The sequence below is a fragment of the Triturus cristatus genome, chromosome 2_2 (assembly GCF_964204655.1).
Source record: "Triturus cristatus chromosome 2_2, aTriCri1.1, whole genome shotgun sequence".
Taxonomy (NCBI): domain Eukaryota; kingdom Metazoa; phylum Chordata; class Amphibia; order Caudata; family Salamandridae; genus Triturus; species Triturus cristatus.
The window spans coordinates 1,016,831,666-1,016,847,382 of NC_140582.1; the positions used below are offsets into that span (position 1 = coordinate 1,016,831,666).

Below are 15,717 nucleotides of genomic sequence, written 5' to 3' on the forward strand. Positions count from 1 at the left end.
TTTCGCGATTCGATAACCTGCTACCGAATCGTAAAAAGGTTTGCGATTCTGTATTAGGAAGGGGTGTGTTTAGGGTGTCCCTTCCTAATACCCAATTGCAGCGTTATGTATGAATGTTTTGCGACCACAACATTTGCAGTTTACCATCAGATTCAATTTGATGGTAACCCATTTGCAAATGGAAAGGGGTCCGAAAGGTGTCCCATCCTCTTGGTGAATAGTGGCAAAAATGTTTTTTTAAGAGCAAGCAGTGTTCCCACGGACCACTGTCTGCTCTTAAAAACTGAAAGCAAACTTTTTCTTTTTTTCTTTTAAATGCAACCCGTTTTCCTTTAAGGAAAACGGCTGCATTTTTATAAAAGGATTGCTTTATTTAAAAGCAATCACGGACATGGTGGTCTGCTGACCCCAGCTGGTCACCATCCCCTTGATTTTAGCGGTTCCTAATGGGTCGCAGATTGCGACCTACCTCATTAATACTTATGGGGTAGGTCCATTTGTGACCACCTAGGAATCGCTAAATGAAACTCATGGAGTGTCATACATCAGGAATAGTGATTACCTCATTTGATTTGCAGCAAAGTGCAATCAGGAATTTGCTATTGCTGATATTGATACTTGTGGCCCATTATATCTGTGCTGCCTTCTGTAGTATTCACTGTGCTGGTGCAAAATTGCTGCTAGCACAAGTTAAAGTGGATGTTCATTTATTTGCGTGGGGGCATAGTCACGTGCATAGAAAGCATGTCTATGCTCGTGCACATGCATCATATTAGACTCGTCAGCATGAAAGCCCGAGAGAAAACTACTAAATGGAGAATGGGCCCAATTTCTGAGCCTTTGGGAGAGGACAAGGAAGAACACAGGGATTCTCTTTCTAGATGCAGGGTATAGTCAAAAACTGCCCCTCTTTGATGGGGGAGGCCCCTAACCTCCATCAAAAGTAATCTCTTGTCACCTGCAGAGACACGGACAGTACAGGAGAGGCAGCCTTGCGACTGATTATGCTGGTGCTGTCGGCGTCCTACACCCTGGGGCTCTAATGACGCCATCTTTGTATGTTTGGTAAGTAACGGGTACTTAGCAAACACTTCATGGTCATTGGCATGCCTTTCCTGGTGAATACCCCCTCATGCACTTCACCACCCCTGGTTTCTCTCACATTAGCATTTGATGCGCATGGTACATGCTCCACTTGAGACGCATCCATCTTTGGTGCCATTAAGGACTTTGTATGAACTTTCACAGGCAGCAAACAGCTGTATCGAAGCCGCTGTGGATTCTTTAACGTTTTTTGGTTGTTTGTGGGCTGTTCTGCTGTTTCACTACTATGAAGAAATTGGCCTAAGTGCAGGAATTTGTGGTAGGCTCAGCTTTTCTCTGAGTGCCGCTTCGGACCCTATGCCCATATGTTCCATTCCAAAGTTACAGTATGTGGGAGTGAGGCGAGCATGCTTCCGCGAGCCCCCTTTTAGTGGGAGACCTGCTAGAGCACCTTCCCACTTACACGCCCTTCCCCTGCAGAACTGCTCCTGCGCCCTGGGGAGGTCACAGTATCCGCTCCTCTGTAACATTTACTGCGCCCATACCATTGTTCATTTTCCGTGGTTCCCCCGGGGTGCCTTCTATCCCCTACTGTCCCCTATCACCCAGCGTACCATTGTCTCACCCACTATCCGATGAGAACACTCACCCCCCGTCAGTCGACTCTTGTATTTAGTTGTATAGGTGACTGGCACCGATATAATGTCCCCAGACGATTATTGCAATTATTTCTGTGTGTGTGCTGTATGTTTGAGTACTAAATAAAAAATGAAAACTGATTACAAAAGAATTGCCATTTTAGGACTATTTTGAATAATGCCAGGATCGCATTCATCTTCTACGCCTGCGTCTGCCAATGAGCAGTGTGTTATGTCGGGCAGCGCTACTGCGGCGCGGCGCCCGGACATACACTGACGCTGGGCGCGGGCTGGGGCCTCTAAATAAAACTCGGAGCCAGGGTTTGGTAGTATGCTTAGTTGCGTGGTCGTAGCCCTACTGGCGTACGTACGCACGTAACCTGCTTTTATTAGACTTACGCGCGTCACCTGACCTGCACATTACGGTGCGGCGCCTGTTACGTCACAGGCGCAACACTACATTCCTCCCCAACAACATTAAAACAAAACAAAACAGCTAATTGAAACCTTACAATTAAACATCAGACATTACGCTAGCTCCCCACAATGAGAAATGAAACAGTCTTACGTTAGGTGGTCTCTTAGCCGGCAGGATGGTTCCGGATTGCGCCTTAGGCGGTACTGCGACAGTCCACGACCCTGAGAGTCATCGCCTTTACTGTCCATCACCTGGGTTTGGTCCCCGTCTCTCGGAGAATACTGGGCCTCGCCCTCCGCCGGTTCTCGGTTTCGTTGGCACAGGCTAGGCAGTGAGGTCCCTGGACTTCCAGCGTCTTCAGCCGCTTCAGGAATTGGCACCACGTCAGTACCGTCCGGCCTCTCCTCTGGTGCTACTCTCATGTTAGGACTGCCCTCCTCCTGGTTGGGTAACCGTTCGGGCACTTCGGGGTAGTATCTCTTGAAGTGGGATACATTTCGTGTTACCCTCTTTCTCCCTCGGGTGGCCACCATGCGGGTTCCCTTGACATAGACCACTGTCCAGGGGTCTTTTTCGAAAACCAACCGAAACTTCCCGCTAGTGACTCTGTTTCTGAGTAGCACTCTGTCTCCTCTGCGGAAGTTGACCACCGTCGATCATCGTCGGCGGCTGACTTGTGCGTGTGTTCTCTGGCGCTGGGCATCTATGAGAGTGTCATTGGGGACCTCTGGCCGCCATTCCGGGTGGTGCGGAATTGAGTCACTGACTACTCTTCCCATCAACAATTGAGCCGGGGTGATGCCAGTTGTGGAATGTGGTGTTGTGAGGAATGTGAATATGGCGAGTTCCAAGGACTGGGCCTTGTCATGTGCAATCCGTATCACTTTGTTGAGTGTTCGCATGAATCTTTCAACCTCCCTGTTGGCCTGGGGTCAGCGAGGGGTTAACCTCCTATGGTGAACACCGAGGGACTTCAGATACGCTGCAAATTCTTGACTTTGAAACGGGGGCCCATTGTCTGTTCGCAGCTCCTGCATGAGGCCATGGGCCGCCATGATGTTTTCAATCTTCGGTATGATTACCGTGGCACTGAGGACGGACACTATTTCTACTTCGGGGTACTTGGAGTGGTCGCCTATCACTACCAGGGTGTGGCGACCATCCGGTAAGCTGCCACAGTCAATGCTCACTCGGGACCACGGGGTTCTTGGGCGAGGTTCTACAATTATCGGGGCAGGCCTGGGTGTTTCCCCTGTCACCTGACATGCCGGGCAAGCCCTAACGGTGGCTTCCACGAGATCGTCCATCAGCGGGAACCACACCTTAGTGCGAAGCCTCGACTTTGTTTTCACCATACCTTGATGCCCACTGTGCGCAAGGTCCACCACCCTCTGGGTCAGTGATGTAGGAATGACTAGTCTGTGCCCTCGCAGCAGGCATCCAGTGCTGTCTTCGGTGAGTTTATCTCGGACATGGTGTAGGCTGTCCATCACTTTTTGTGCAGTGGCTGTTAGATTCTTTCACTCTTCCTTAGAACGGTGCCAGTTGCTGCTCCATATTGCTATCTTGGCCCGCTGAAGACATTCATCTTGGCTCGTGGCCTCTCGTAGGCTTTCCATGGATAAGGGTAGAGGGCAGGACCGCGCCGTGATGCACCTGACATATTCCTCCGTGTCCGCGGCATCCTCCATTTCTTGTTCTGTAGCCTTCCTCGGGTGACGAGACAAGTAGTCGGCCGGATTCTTGGACCCGGGTTGGTACTCTACCTTACAGTTATAATTTTGTAATTGCAGCATCCACTTTTCAATGCGTGGCGGCGGCTTGGTCGACATTCCGGAGGAGAGGGCCACCAGAGGCTTGTGGTCCCTTGCTACCACGAACGGTTTTCCATACAGGTACAGGTTGAAATGGTGGCATCCCCAGTGGATGGCAATTGCTTCTTTTTCTATCTGCAAGTACCTTTGCTCGGTCGCGGTGAGCGACCGGCTGGCGAAGGCTACGGGGGTCCACTCTTCCTGAGGACTCCTTCTTTGCAAGAGAACCGCTCCTAAGCCTACCGGGCCAGCATCCACGGCAACTAGGGTCAGTTTCGTAGGATCAAAGAATGCCAGGGTGGTGGCTTCGGACAGGGCCTCCTTGATTTTCTCGAAGGCGTGGACCTGCTCAGGGCCCCACCTCCAGGTGGTGGACTCCTTGGTCAACTCCCTTAGTGGGGACGTCAGGTTGGCCAAGTCTTGGATAAATCTCCCACAGTAATTGACCATTCCTAGGAAGCTGCGGACTTCCGTGACGTTGGTGGGCGCGGTGGCCTCTTTAATGTCTTGCACCTTTTCGGGGTCGGGGTTCACTCCTTCCGCGGAGAAAGTGTAGCCAAAGAATTGTAGCTTTTGGCGAAGGAACTCACACTTCTCTCGGTGCAGGGTGAGGCCAGCGTCCCGCACCCGGCGTTGTACTTGAAGTAGGCGGTCGTTGTGTTCTTTGATGTTTGTCGCGTGTACCATGATGTCATCACTGACATTGATAACCCCAGGGATGTCGGCGATCAACTCTTGTATCACATTTTGGAACACTTCCGCCGCACTGGACACTCCAAAACTTAACCTGGTGTACCTCCGGAGTCCCACGTGTGTGGAAAACGTGGTGATGTTGCGGGAGGCCTCGTCCAACACTGATTGATGATATCCGGACCTCAGGTCAAGCTTTGAAAACCAGCTGGCTCCCGCCATTTCTCCGATGAGGTCGTCTATCGTGGAAGTGATGTGGCGTTCCCACTTGATCGCCACATTGGGGAGTCTCATATTGACACAAATCCTCACCGCGCCTGGTTGTTTGGGCTTCCGGGTAACAACGATCGGAGATACCCATGGCGTGGGGCCTGACACCTTCTCAATTATGCCCTCCGCCTTCAGCTTCTTGAGCTCCTCTTCCACCAGGGGCTGCAGGTGGAACGCTATTCGCCGGTGGCGTAGGGCGACGGGCTGGACCGTTGGGTCCACGTGGAGATGAATTTCTTTTCCCTTGAACTTCCCTATTCCTTGGACCACTTCTGTGAATTCCGCAAATAGGTGTTTTAGCGATTCATGGTGTACTCCGAAGGCAAATGTTACGACTCCTAGGTCTTCTGTGGCTCGGCACCCCAGGAGCATTCCCTGGCCATCTTCAGTCACGTAGACATTGGTCGTGATGGTCTTAGAGCCATGTGCAAGGGTCGTCCGGAATCGTCCCCGTACCTTCAGAGGAGCGTCTTGGCCATACGCGAACACCGTGATGGTTGAGGGGTGGAGCGGGGGTTTTGGATCCATGGTTCTGTGTAGGGTGGCCGCCATGATGTTGATGGTGGCCCCGGTGTCGACTACGGCGGTGACTTTCTGGGATCCTACCCGAATGCTGCACTGTGGTAGGCGTCTTGATTGACGGGTGGCCCTGCCAATCATGTGTATTTTGTGCACCACTCTCTCCTCTTCCTCATCATTGTCCATGTCACTGTGCTCAGGGTCCTCCTCTTTGAGAGTATGTGCTACCTGGCGAGGTTTGCGATACTTCTTCGACCGACACACTTTTTCGAAGTGGTTGAATCACCCACAACCTGAGCATCGTTTGCCTTTCGCGGGGCACTCAGCCGCTGAGTGCGGCGGTCCTCCACAATATCCGCAGGACTTTGCCTGTCCCTGGGCGTGCGTTCCTTGCCCTTTCCTACTCCATCTCTGTAGGGGTTTGGTTGTCACTGCATTGACTGGTTCCACTTTTATCGGCGTTTGCAGCGCCACCTCCATGTGCGCGGCACGCGCTTTTGACAGTTCTTTGGTCCGCCCCATGGTCAATATTTCCGCAAGGGACTTGCCGGACTCTTCTAGTATGCGCTCTCGCAGCTTGGCCGACGCGCACCCCTGTATTATTTGTCCCCGGATTTCTTCAGTCTCGTCTCGAAACCCACACGTGGCCACTAGGTTCTTTAGACAGGAGTGGTATGTGTCCAGCGATTCTTCCGGAAGCTGGCGCGCTTGCCGAAAGATGAACCGTTCATAGTCCTGGTTGGCCATCGGTTCAAAATGTTCGTTGAGAGCATTTATCAGCGTGTGGTGACTCTTGGGGGTGGCTTTGGCTAGCGTCTTCACGATATTGTGTATGTCTTTGCCACCTAGGTGGATGAGCATTGCCCGCTTCTGGTCCTTGTGGACCTTGGTAGCTTCAAAGAAAATGCGCAAGCGGTCCACCCAGTCCTTCCACCTGGCCGCTAGCGACGATGGCGGTCCCTCTACTGTGAAGGGCTCAATGGGGGGAACGGTGGCCATGTTGCCGCCGTGCCCTGTCCTCCAGGTCTCCGTGGGCCTCTGTGATGCTTCACTTCTACCCTTGGCGCCGCTGCTGTCTTTCCAATCTGTGCTTTCGGTTGCAGCCGTGCGGGTTAACTTCACGTGCACTGGCCTGCTTGTGGGGTGGTTGCTCCCTGCTCCCTCTGCGCTGGGACCCCTGCTCTAGTGGCTATGCTTCGCCCCTTCTGCAGTGAGGCCTCTTCACGAGGCTGTGTGGTGACGCCCTGGGCACTGTAGGCCGGCTAGTACTGTGAGTGGACCTGCTGTTGGGTGTCTTCCTCCCCTCCACCATGCCACAGGGAGAGGTACTCACATGCAGGTTCCAGCTCCTCCCTCAGTCAGAAGGGGTACCGGCAGGCTCCCGACGTGTGCACACCTCACGAGGCCTGGGGCGAGCAGCAGCGAGGCTGGACTCGAGGCCTCGACCACGTGGGCACCACTGCAGTGCTCCGCTCGGCTCCCGCAGCTCCTGGGGCCAAAATCAGCTGCAGCCGACGTGCTGAAAGCACCGGAGGGGCCGCGCAGCCCACCAACGGGGGTCGCCGATCACCCGCGCACACCGGGGCAAGAGCGCCGCGAGCGGAGGAATGCGCTCGCGGCCGCCTCACCAGCGCACGGGACACACGGGCACGCCAACCCTCGTCGCCACTTTGTTATGTCGGGCAGCGCTACTGCGGCACGGGGCCCGGACATACACTGACGCTGGGCGCGGGCTGGGGCCTCTAAATAAAACTCGGAGCCAGGGTTTGGTAGTATGCTTAGTTGCGTGGTCATGGCCCTACTGGCGTACGTACGCACGTAACTTGCTTTTATTAGACTTACGCGGGTCACCTGACCTGCACGTTACGGTGCGGCGCCTGTTACGTAACAGGCGCAACACTACACAGTGAACTCGGCGCATCTCTAACCTTCTGTAACTGCTCTTCTTATGCAGTTTACTTCACAACCTTTCTAAAGGATTATCTTAAAAAAAAACTGGACTGTCCTGTTCGAAGTGCCCTCTGTCCTTCATGTATAAGGACCGCATCGCGCCTCCAGCATGAAGGCCGTGTCAGATCTATCCTTATGAGGGGAGAGCATGTGGCATCATCGTAAGAGTTAAGGACCCTGGGACTGAAAAAAGAGGTTCGAGCCTCGGCATAGGCTCAACATGCTGTGATTTTGTGCAAATCGCTTAATCTTACCATGTCAAAACAATGAATGCGACTGGTTTTAATGTAAAGCGCTTCAATACATTTGGGTCGAGTCTGCGCTATATAAAATTGCACACATAAAAAGAAATATTGCGATACGTGGTGTATTGTTACCCATAGTGTTAATCGGCAATGTTGCCAGTCCTCAATTTATGTGAAGGTAGGATCTGTGCCTTCCAGTGTCTTTTGAAGTGCAAATTCGCTGTCCCATTTATACAAGATTTCAAAGCAGCCTGCTGATTAACATCAAACAGTCCAGGACATTGTTTGGTTTGTAGCCAGAAAAAATGCTTCCATGAACACTAATGGATAAAGGACAGCCCTTTAGGATCAGAGAGGGGTGTCCTGTTGCATTAATGACCTAACCGATGCTAATGACAACTGAGTTTGCTTTGTTGATTACACCATTCTCAGTGTCTCAAGAGCCGATCGCCGCATTTAAATGGGAAAGCTTCGGGGGCGCATTGATCTATTGAAAGAAATGTGTCTGCCGCGAGGGTGAAAGGAACTGGACTGTTCGGGGAGCCACTGTCACCCCGGCTGATTGAAATGGATGGATACACAGTTCCTCGGGAGTCCCTGTGGACAATGCACTGTATTCTTCAATAAGCCGATCATACAATAGCGAAAAAACACAATGCGCCATGTTTTCTTTAATATCACTAGCTGAGGAAATTACAACGATATATACATTAAAATAAACCAATTCATTCAAGATCAAAAATGTGTGGCCAAAATATGATTATTATTGCAAAATATATACACTTTTGTTATTAATGCCATTTGGAAGCAGAGTTTTAAATGGTCTGCTAAGATTTGAACCCACTCTTGTCTTTACTCCACTCAGGTTTTCGTTACGTCGTCTGTCCAATTCAGAACTGCTCTGATAGAACCTTGGCACTTCCGTTCTCTGGCACGATGGACCAGAATTCCCTGACAGTGCAGGACCATTATGTCTTTCTGAAGGTAAGATTTTTTTTTCTATTGCTGTGTACGAAGAAACAAAGCCCACCTAATATACAGCAGAAAATATTGGTAACTTGGTGTTTCACTTCTCTCTCCTTCCACAGCAGAACATCTCGCTTGGGCATGTATAGCTGGTAGTTTGCTTGATATGCATTTTCCAGAGACTCGGATCTGTGTATACCCCTGCAATATTAAGAGTTTTTACCACTATAAAGCCTCGTATGCAGGTAGTGTCAGTTGCTGTTCTGATAAATTAAGCAACAGGGCAATATGGTGCGCAGAAGATTCCAAATATGAATAATTTGGTGGCAGTTGCAAGTTTCAGAGGATAAAACATACAAGTCTAGAGCAGTGAATCTTAACCTGTGTGTAGTGTCCTGCTGGACATGTTCTAGTGTTCCAGCAATGTACTGTGTCACCAACCGCTCCCCTAGGGGTGACTTCCACACTCACCCCACACTCACCCCACACTCACCCCACACTCATCCATCACAGGCATCAACGGTCAGGTGACCCTGACAATAAAAGGGTCTGGGCGCATGTGCCCCGGGCCAGTTGTATGTACAGTAACCATGTGTGTGTGTTGTCTTTAATGCTGCATGCGGGCCTAGAGCCCAAGATCCTACAGAAGTGACGAGGGGTCTGACCCTGCGTGCTTGCAACCAGCAGCTCTGCTGTTCCTAATGGCGGCGGGGGGAGTATAGCCCGAGGCACCCCCACACCAGGCGCGGAACGCCCATTGGGCTCAAAGGGCTTCAGCCCCCCGCCCCCATCATGTGTGTCAGCCCGTGCTGAGACAGCTTCACGGGCACACACACAGCCGCACCCGCGTACTCCAAGGTCTTTAAAAGACCATTTGCTTGTTAATGAGGCTTTGTTGTTTTTTCACTCCTTCTTAGAGCCCTTGCATCTCCAATCTGCCTATTGCTTGAAGAATTAGCCAGCCCTCTGAAATTTTTTCTTTGACCCCCCTCCGAAATGTTGCTCTGGTTGCGCCTCAGCCCCACACCTGCTGTTTGTTAGGCAGCGACTGATGCTAGACAGGTTGAGCAAGCGAAGACGACGGTGTCCAGCCTTCATGCCCTCCAGCTGCCTGCCTGCCGTGAGCCTGCCACAAGCCTGCCACGAGCCCTGTAAGGTAGTGGTGGACCTGGGGCAGTGTCCGATTATCTGCTGGGCATGAGGTGAGCACCCTGGGTAGAACTGTGAGCAGCAGACTAGGGAGAGGAATATGCATATGTGCTGCAGCCAGCACTGTGTTCGAGGTGCATATATGCTGACGACCCTCACTGAAAGATGCAAGGACCACTGCCCACACCTGCTGTGCCCATGTGGGCAGCGAAGCGCCACCTACCAGAGTAACTCAAAGCATCGGCCGACAGGGGTAAGCCCCCATCTGTAGCTCCAGCCCCTATGCAGCCCGTAGTTTGAGAGAGAGACTGCCGTGGCAGTGAAGGAGCAACAGCAGTGCCACGTAGCGATAGTTACTGCATCGCATCAAAGAAAAGACAAGCATTGCATAGCCAATAGGTCTCGTCTTTGGGACCTTATAAGTGTTTAGCCATGCAACAGTTGATGTTGTTGCACCAAGGATATTGTGCTTGAAAACTAAACACTTATAAGGTCCCAAAGGCGAGACCTATTGGCTTTGCCAATGTTTGTTCCACAGGAAGCAATGGCAGACCTATGGGCACGCATGCCTAGATTCAGGGGAAGACTCATGATTTCTATAAGCAAAAAAAAAGGCTTTATTTTAGCTGTCTCCCGCCTAAGTTTTCCTCTTTTTCAATGTTAGTCAATGAGAAAAATAAATTACCCCGATTTATTTTTCTCACAATCTCCCTCTTTCTTGTAACGAAATGTTGGCATATATGCAGGGGTGAGAGACCTATAGCACAGGAGTCCATTTGTACTGAAAAACGACGTTTCCTCCCCCTATTAGGAGGATGCTTGTTCTGTAAGGCAGCAATGCTAGATTTGTGAATTTTATACTCCCCCCAAAATATACACTTTTACGCGCCTTCTTTACTTTGATTTATGTCTGTTTTTGCTTTAGCGAAAAATTGTACTATGGTGGTACTGAGAAGAGACGGGGAGTATTGCTGAACAATAAATACCCTGGGAGCATCAAACAGGCCACATGCATTGTCATAGGAGTGTAGTGCAAAAATTCACAAGGTAACAGACTATGGCAAGAAAGGGGCAGCGTCTATTTCATATATTGTAATAGAGGATTTGGCCCAACGATCACAGCTGCCGACTTTGGAACTGGGGAGGCAGGTCCGAGTCTTGCTCACCTCGACAGCTTGTGATTCTGGGCAAATCACTTAATCTCCCCATGCCTACCAAAAAATCAATGTATCCTTGAGTAAAGTAGCTGGCGCTCATGTAAAGCGCTTCAATACCCACTGGTCGAGTTCGCGCTATATAAATGCAAAAAAATCTATATATATTTTATATATATATATATATATATAGATATATAGTCACACGATGCTGACTGTAAGAAATGGGCGTCGCGAGGAAGGCAACCCGGATACTCTCAACAGAGACAGGCTAGAGATTTCCAAAGATGTCCAGAATACCGAATGGAGTAAGAGGGCCAGAGATAAAACGTGGAATGGTACAAGAGGCTGAGAAGTAAGATAAAAATGTTCCCGCAAGAAAGTTTTGTAAATATACGGAACTACGTACACGGAAATACGTAAGAGTGACAAGGGATAAAATCAGGAAAAGGACTTGAAAATACATGGGATACAGTAATGGCGTCTAAGGGCAAAGACAGGTATGGTGATGAGGCAACCTCCACTGTACGGTTACCAGACTGACTATGCCAAATGTATTCTGGGGCTTGTAGTCTTGGGTCAGCTTGGTTTATCCAGTCGATGGGTAAAAAAAGGTCCAGCATTGCGTCGGTTCCTCTGGTAACATTATTTGCTGTACTGCAAAGGAAGAAGGAAGCCTGGCTGGGGCCATGTGGTGTACAAGGCAGAGCAGAGGCTTGCTAATGCTGCAGTCTGTTTGTACAAATTAAGCCACACTACAGCATATGGCCCAAGTGGCCCCTAATTACCCCTAAAGAAAACAAAAGTAACTCCCTCCATCCAGGAGAAACACATACCAGAGCAGCTTACGTCACCGATTGCCTCTGTTAATGGTGCCCTCGACCATGCAGAATAATGCAAAGGAAGCTCGCTTAACCCTTTATGGCCCAGTGACTGAAGCAAGTCCCTTGGCTTGTATGTTTACCCGCCAATTAACCTATACTACCGTCCCTAATTGAGACAAGATTCCATGAATATCTTAGAGGTGCTACGGACAATAAAACACGCATTTGGTGAACGTCGATACTCGTAGGTAGGTGTAAACAAGCATTGGCCGCGTGAGCGGCCGCGAGACGCGATCTGTGGGGGGCAGAGGGGGGAGAAGCGGGAGTTCTATGCGCGCACTTAGCCCCTTCTCTAATTGTTCTATCTGCTGCCGTGTGGATAAGAAAACTGGTGTGAAATAGCAGCAGGGAAGAGGGCGGAAAGGAGGCTCTGAGGGAGAGCGACGTAAAGCCATATGGCTGCTTTGTGCGCGTGCACGCCTCGTGCACTGTAGCTCTATGCCAGCGGTAGCACTTTGAAAACTCCCTTATTAAATGTCTCGCTAGCAGCGCATGCGTGCTGGCTCAGCGAGACCTAAAAAACAGTTTGCACATAAACGGCCCCCAACAGACCGGACACCCAGGATACGTACAAGTCGCTCTGGTATATGTGCAAACCCTGCGCAAGCACTGATGAAAGCACAGCACTAGAGCTGCACAGAGCCCCGCACCGACATCTCCAGCCCAGAGCATAGCCTGTATTTGAAGTGGTGGCGCCGAACAACTCATATGCTCCGGTACTGATGGTGCTGTGCTGAGAACAGACATGCTGCACTGCTGCCCATAGGAGGAAGACCCCACAAAACCCCTCCCACCTTGTTTTTGTTGTGCGTAGTACACAGTTTAGCCTCTCCTCTAAGCAAGTGTGCGCTGCACGGCCCACAGTTTATGAAAGGTCCTGGAACCTGATAGTAGAGGTGGCTCCAGCGCCACTGCACAACTCCGACCATGATCAAGAATACGAGCTTAAGAGACTAAGCACTGCTCCCAAGCACTGCAGCGGGAGACTGTAAACTCTCGTAGAGTGCCCCAAAGAGACCGAAGCTGCCCCGGCCATGACAGCTGCCAGGAGTCTAGTGAAAGCCAAGGCCGTGAAGCGTCAAGTAGCCAAGAAAGGTCCAGCGAAGGTAATGGAACCAAAGATAGCCATGCCGAAAAGCAGCAAGCCCCATGAAAGGCACTAGGAAAACACGCGCCTCCCCAGTGATCATCTGACGCCATCGCAAGTGAGGAGATAGCGCCAAACGCGCTGGCTGGTCTAATGTGCAAATGTAAAAAAACTTCAATATTCGGATTTGAAATTCACATGCAAGACTCCCAATGAATATTATTGGATGTTATTTGTTGTTTGATTATTACATGGAATGTGTCCTAATGCTTTGAATTAAGCTGTATTGATTATATATTTGTATGCTCCTTTTCATTGGTAATTATTGGTTTTGGATTGTTTGTGACTTCGAAGCAATGGGGTCACGAGAAGTAGGGCATAGAGATAATAGATAATGACTGCAATCATACACTAGTGCGACGTCCAATGGCATACACTGCTAGTGCTTCACTTTTGCAGTTTAGGACAGACCCAGTTATCCACATTCTATGTTCCAATAGGTCTAGTAGGTAATCATGCTTAATCGTGTCGAATGAGGAAGATAGGTCAAGGAAGATTAGAAGGCAATATTCTTCCTGGTCCATTTTAACTCATTGTCCACTATGTGTGTGTGTAAGCACTGATTCAGTGCCATTCCCTGGATGGAAGCCAGATTGTAATTGGTCTAAAAGGTAGAATTGTTCAATATGGTTACAGAGCGGGACATGTACCCATTTTTTGAGAAGCTTCGCCAGAGTAGGAATGTTGGAGATAGGGCAGAAGTTGTTTAGGTCTGTGTGAGCTGCTGTTGGTTTGAAATAGGGAGGCATTACCAATCTTGGTCCAAAGTGGGAGTGACAATCGTAAGAGGGTCATGGAAGTGGATTAAGGGGTTCAGGCTGCTAGAATTTTAAGAATGGTGCTTTCCTCAAATGTTTTGAACATGTTCCACGAGGCATTGTTTTTGGGGATGTGCCCCAGTAGAAGTGAGGGAGCAACAGTCCTGGAAGAAGAGAAGCTGGAGTGAGGTAGGAGAGCATGATGCTCCAAAGCTATCTGCAAGTCATTTTTCATGTTTTCGGTCTTCATAAGAAAGAAGGAGACAAATTTCTTTCAGTTTGGTAGTAGATTGGATCCGGTTAACAAAGGGTTGGGTAGGCCATTTGATTGTAGTTTTGATGAGTTCAAGTAGTTTTTTAGGTCGCTTTCTAGTTTGATCCGGTTGGTTTCTGAAGAAGCTTCTAATGCGTTTGTAGCATCTGTCCCTTCGTGATCTCCAATGTTTAAGGGTGTTCAAGGGAAGGTGATGATCTCCACCGTCATTCAGCAAATCTCAGGTTGCATCTTTCTGCATTCAGGCTTCTGTTATACCATGTTTTGGAGTCTTTGGTGGACAGTCTTTTTTGCTGGAATGGAGTGATCAAGTGTAGAATATTCTCCATGGAATAGGTGTAGTGGTTTGTGAGATCATGAACATCTGACATGTCTCCAGGAGGTAGAAGGATGTTATTACTGAGAGCTGTCCATTCACTGAGCTCGATACTCTGCATGTACCTTTTCCAGAGTTTAGGTTTTGTTAGTTGAGCTGTGTTTGATCTCACTCATTCAGTGAAGAGGAATTATGCTGTGTCCTGTTTCCACACAAAGGGCTGCATACCCCCTGTAGTTAGTCTGAAGCCAGGACAGGGAAGGCAGGGGATCTGTGCACTTCAAAGGCATTGCCTCGGCTACATGATGCATCTTCAACATTTATCCAAGCAACGCTCCGCAAAGCAGGATTAAAGGTACTTTCGTTCAGCGGGCCTAACTCCTTCGTGGTCAGCCTGAACTTTTGACCTTGTCCTGGTCTGGCACAACCAGATATCCACAGTGGTCGTATTTACTCTAAACACTTTAAAATGAAAAATCTCTGGTTCTAGCAATTGGATTTTTGTTGTTTTGTTTTTGTATTTATTTATATGATTCAGCTCTATTTGTCTAACATGGTGTGGGATCCATTTTTGTGTGGTGTTTTCACTGTTTTACTGCTTTAAGTGTTGCACAAATACTTTACACATTGCCTCTAAGTTAACGTTGACTGCTCTGTGCCATGTCACCAGGAGGTTAAACACAGGTACATTTGGGGTTGCTTTTAGCTTACCATGACTAGCATTATGGTTGCTGCTTGACCAGGGCTCACACCTCAGTAAATCAGTAACCCAATTTCTAACAGGTATCCTTCTGAGGGTCCCAGGAGGATGGGCAGTGCTTAATTTGAGCTGGTGGTTTGATGTGCTCTGCGCCGGCACTTAATTGCCAACACCCGGCGCTTGTGAGTCTGTCACAAGGTGGCGCTGTCTGGCTAATTTAGAAATTACCACGACAATAGTTAAGTATCAATTCTATATACATTAAAATGACTATTACCTGCTGGCCAATCCATTCCTATAGCTTTAGTGGCCTGAAATAGTCTGCATTTTCACTCTTGTGGGAGTATGATGGTTAGTAATTGGGTTGTTAATATCATTGGCAGCATGGCATGGGCAATGTGTGGTGAAAGCTGCAGTGGCCTCCTGACGAGAGTCCTGGCACTTTTTTTTTTTTTTTTTTACAAACTAAGCACCGAGGACAGGATCACTGCAGATGGAGTAAAAGAGTACTGGGGGCACCTGAAGAGCAGTGGTGCCTCCCAATAAGTCCCTTGGAGCACCACCATTGATTTGTTGACACACCATATGTCTCCTCGGTCACAGTCAGAGTGACCTCAAGAGAGTTTTGATGGCATTTTAAGCACACTTTGAGATATAGTTTTTAATCAGGAGTTTTGTCGTGAATGGATCTTGCTTGATAGGGTGTTTGAGGTTCTAAGGCAACCACCACAATCTGGAAATACGCCGTGTTTGGTGTTTTACAGCTTTAACGCAGGCAAAT

The 15,717-nt window shown here is 49.3% G+C and overlaps 1 protein-coding gene across 5 annotated transcripts in view; it reads left to right on the forward strand.

Moving 5' to 3' along the window:
* The window catches only part of SORCS2 (sortilin related VPS10 domain containing receptor 2), a 2,262,720-nt gene that overhangs the window by 1,665,727 nt on the left and 581,276 nt on the right, over positions 1-15,717 (forward strand). For all 5 annotated transcript variants that reach the window (XM_085642460.1, XM_085642463.1, XM_085642464.1 and 2 more), the window contains exon 7: positions 8,454-8,572. In XM_085642460.1, the coding sequence (XP_085498586.1) occupies positions 8,454-8,572 (119 nt within the window). The remainder of the gene's footprint in view (positions 1-8,453; positions 8,573-15,717) is intronic.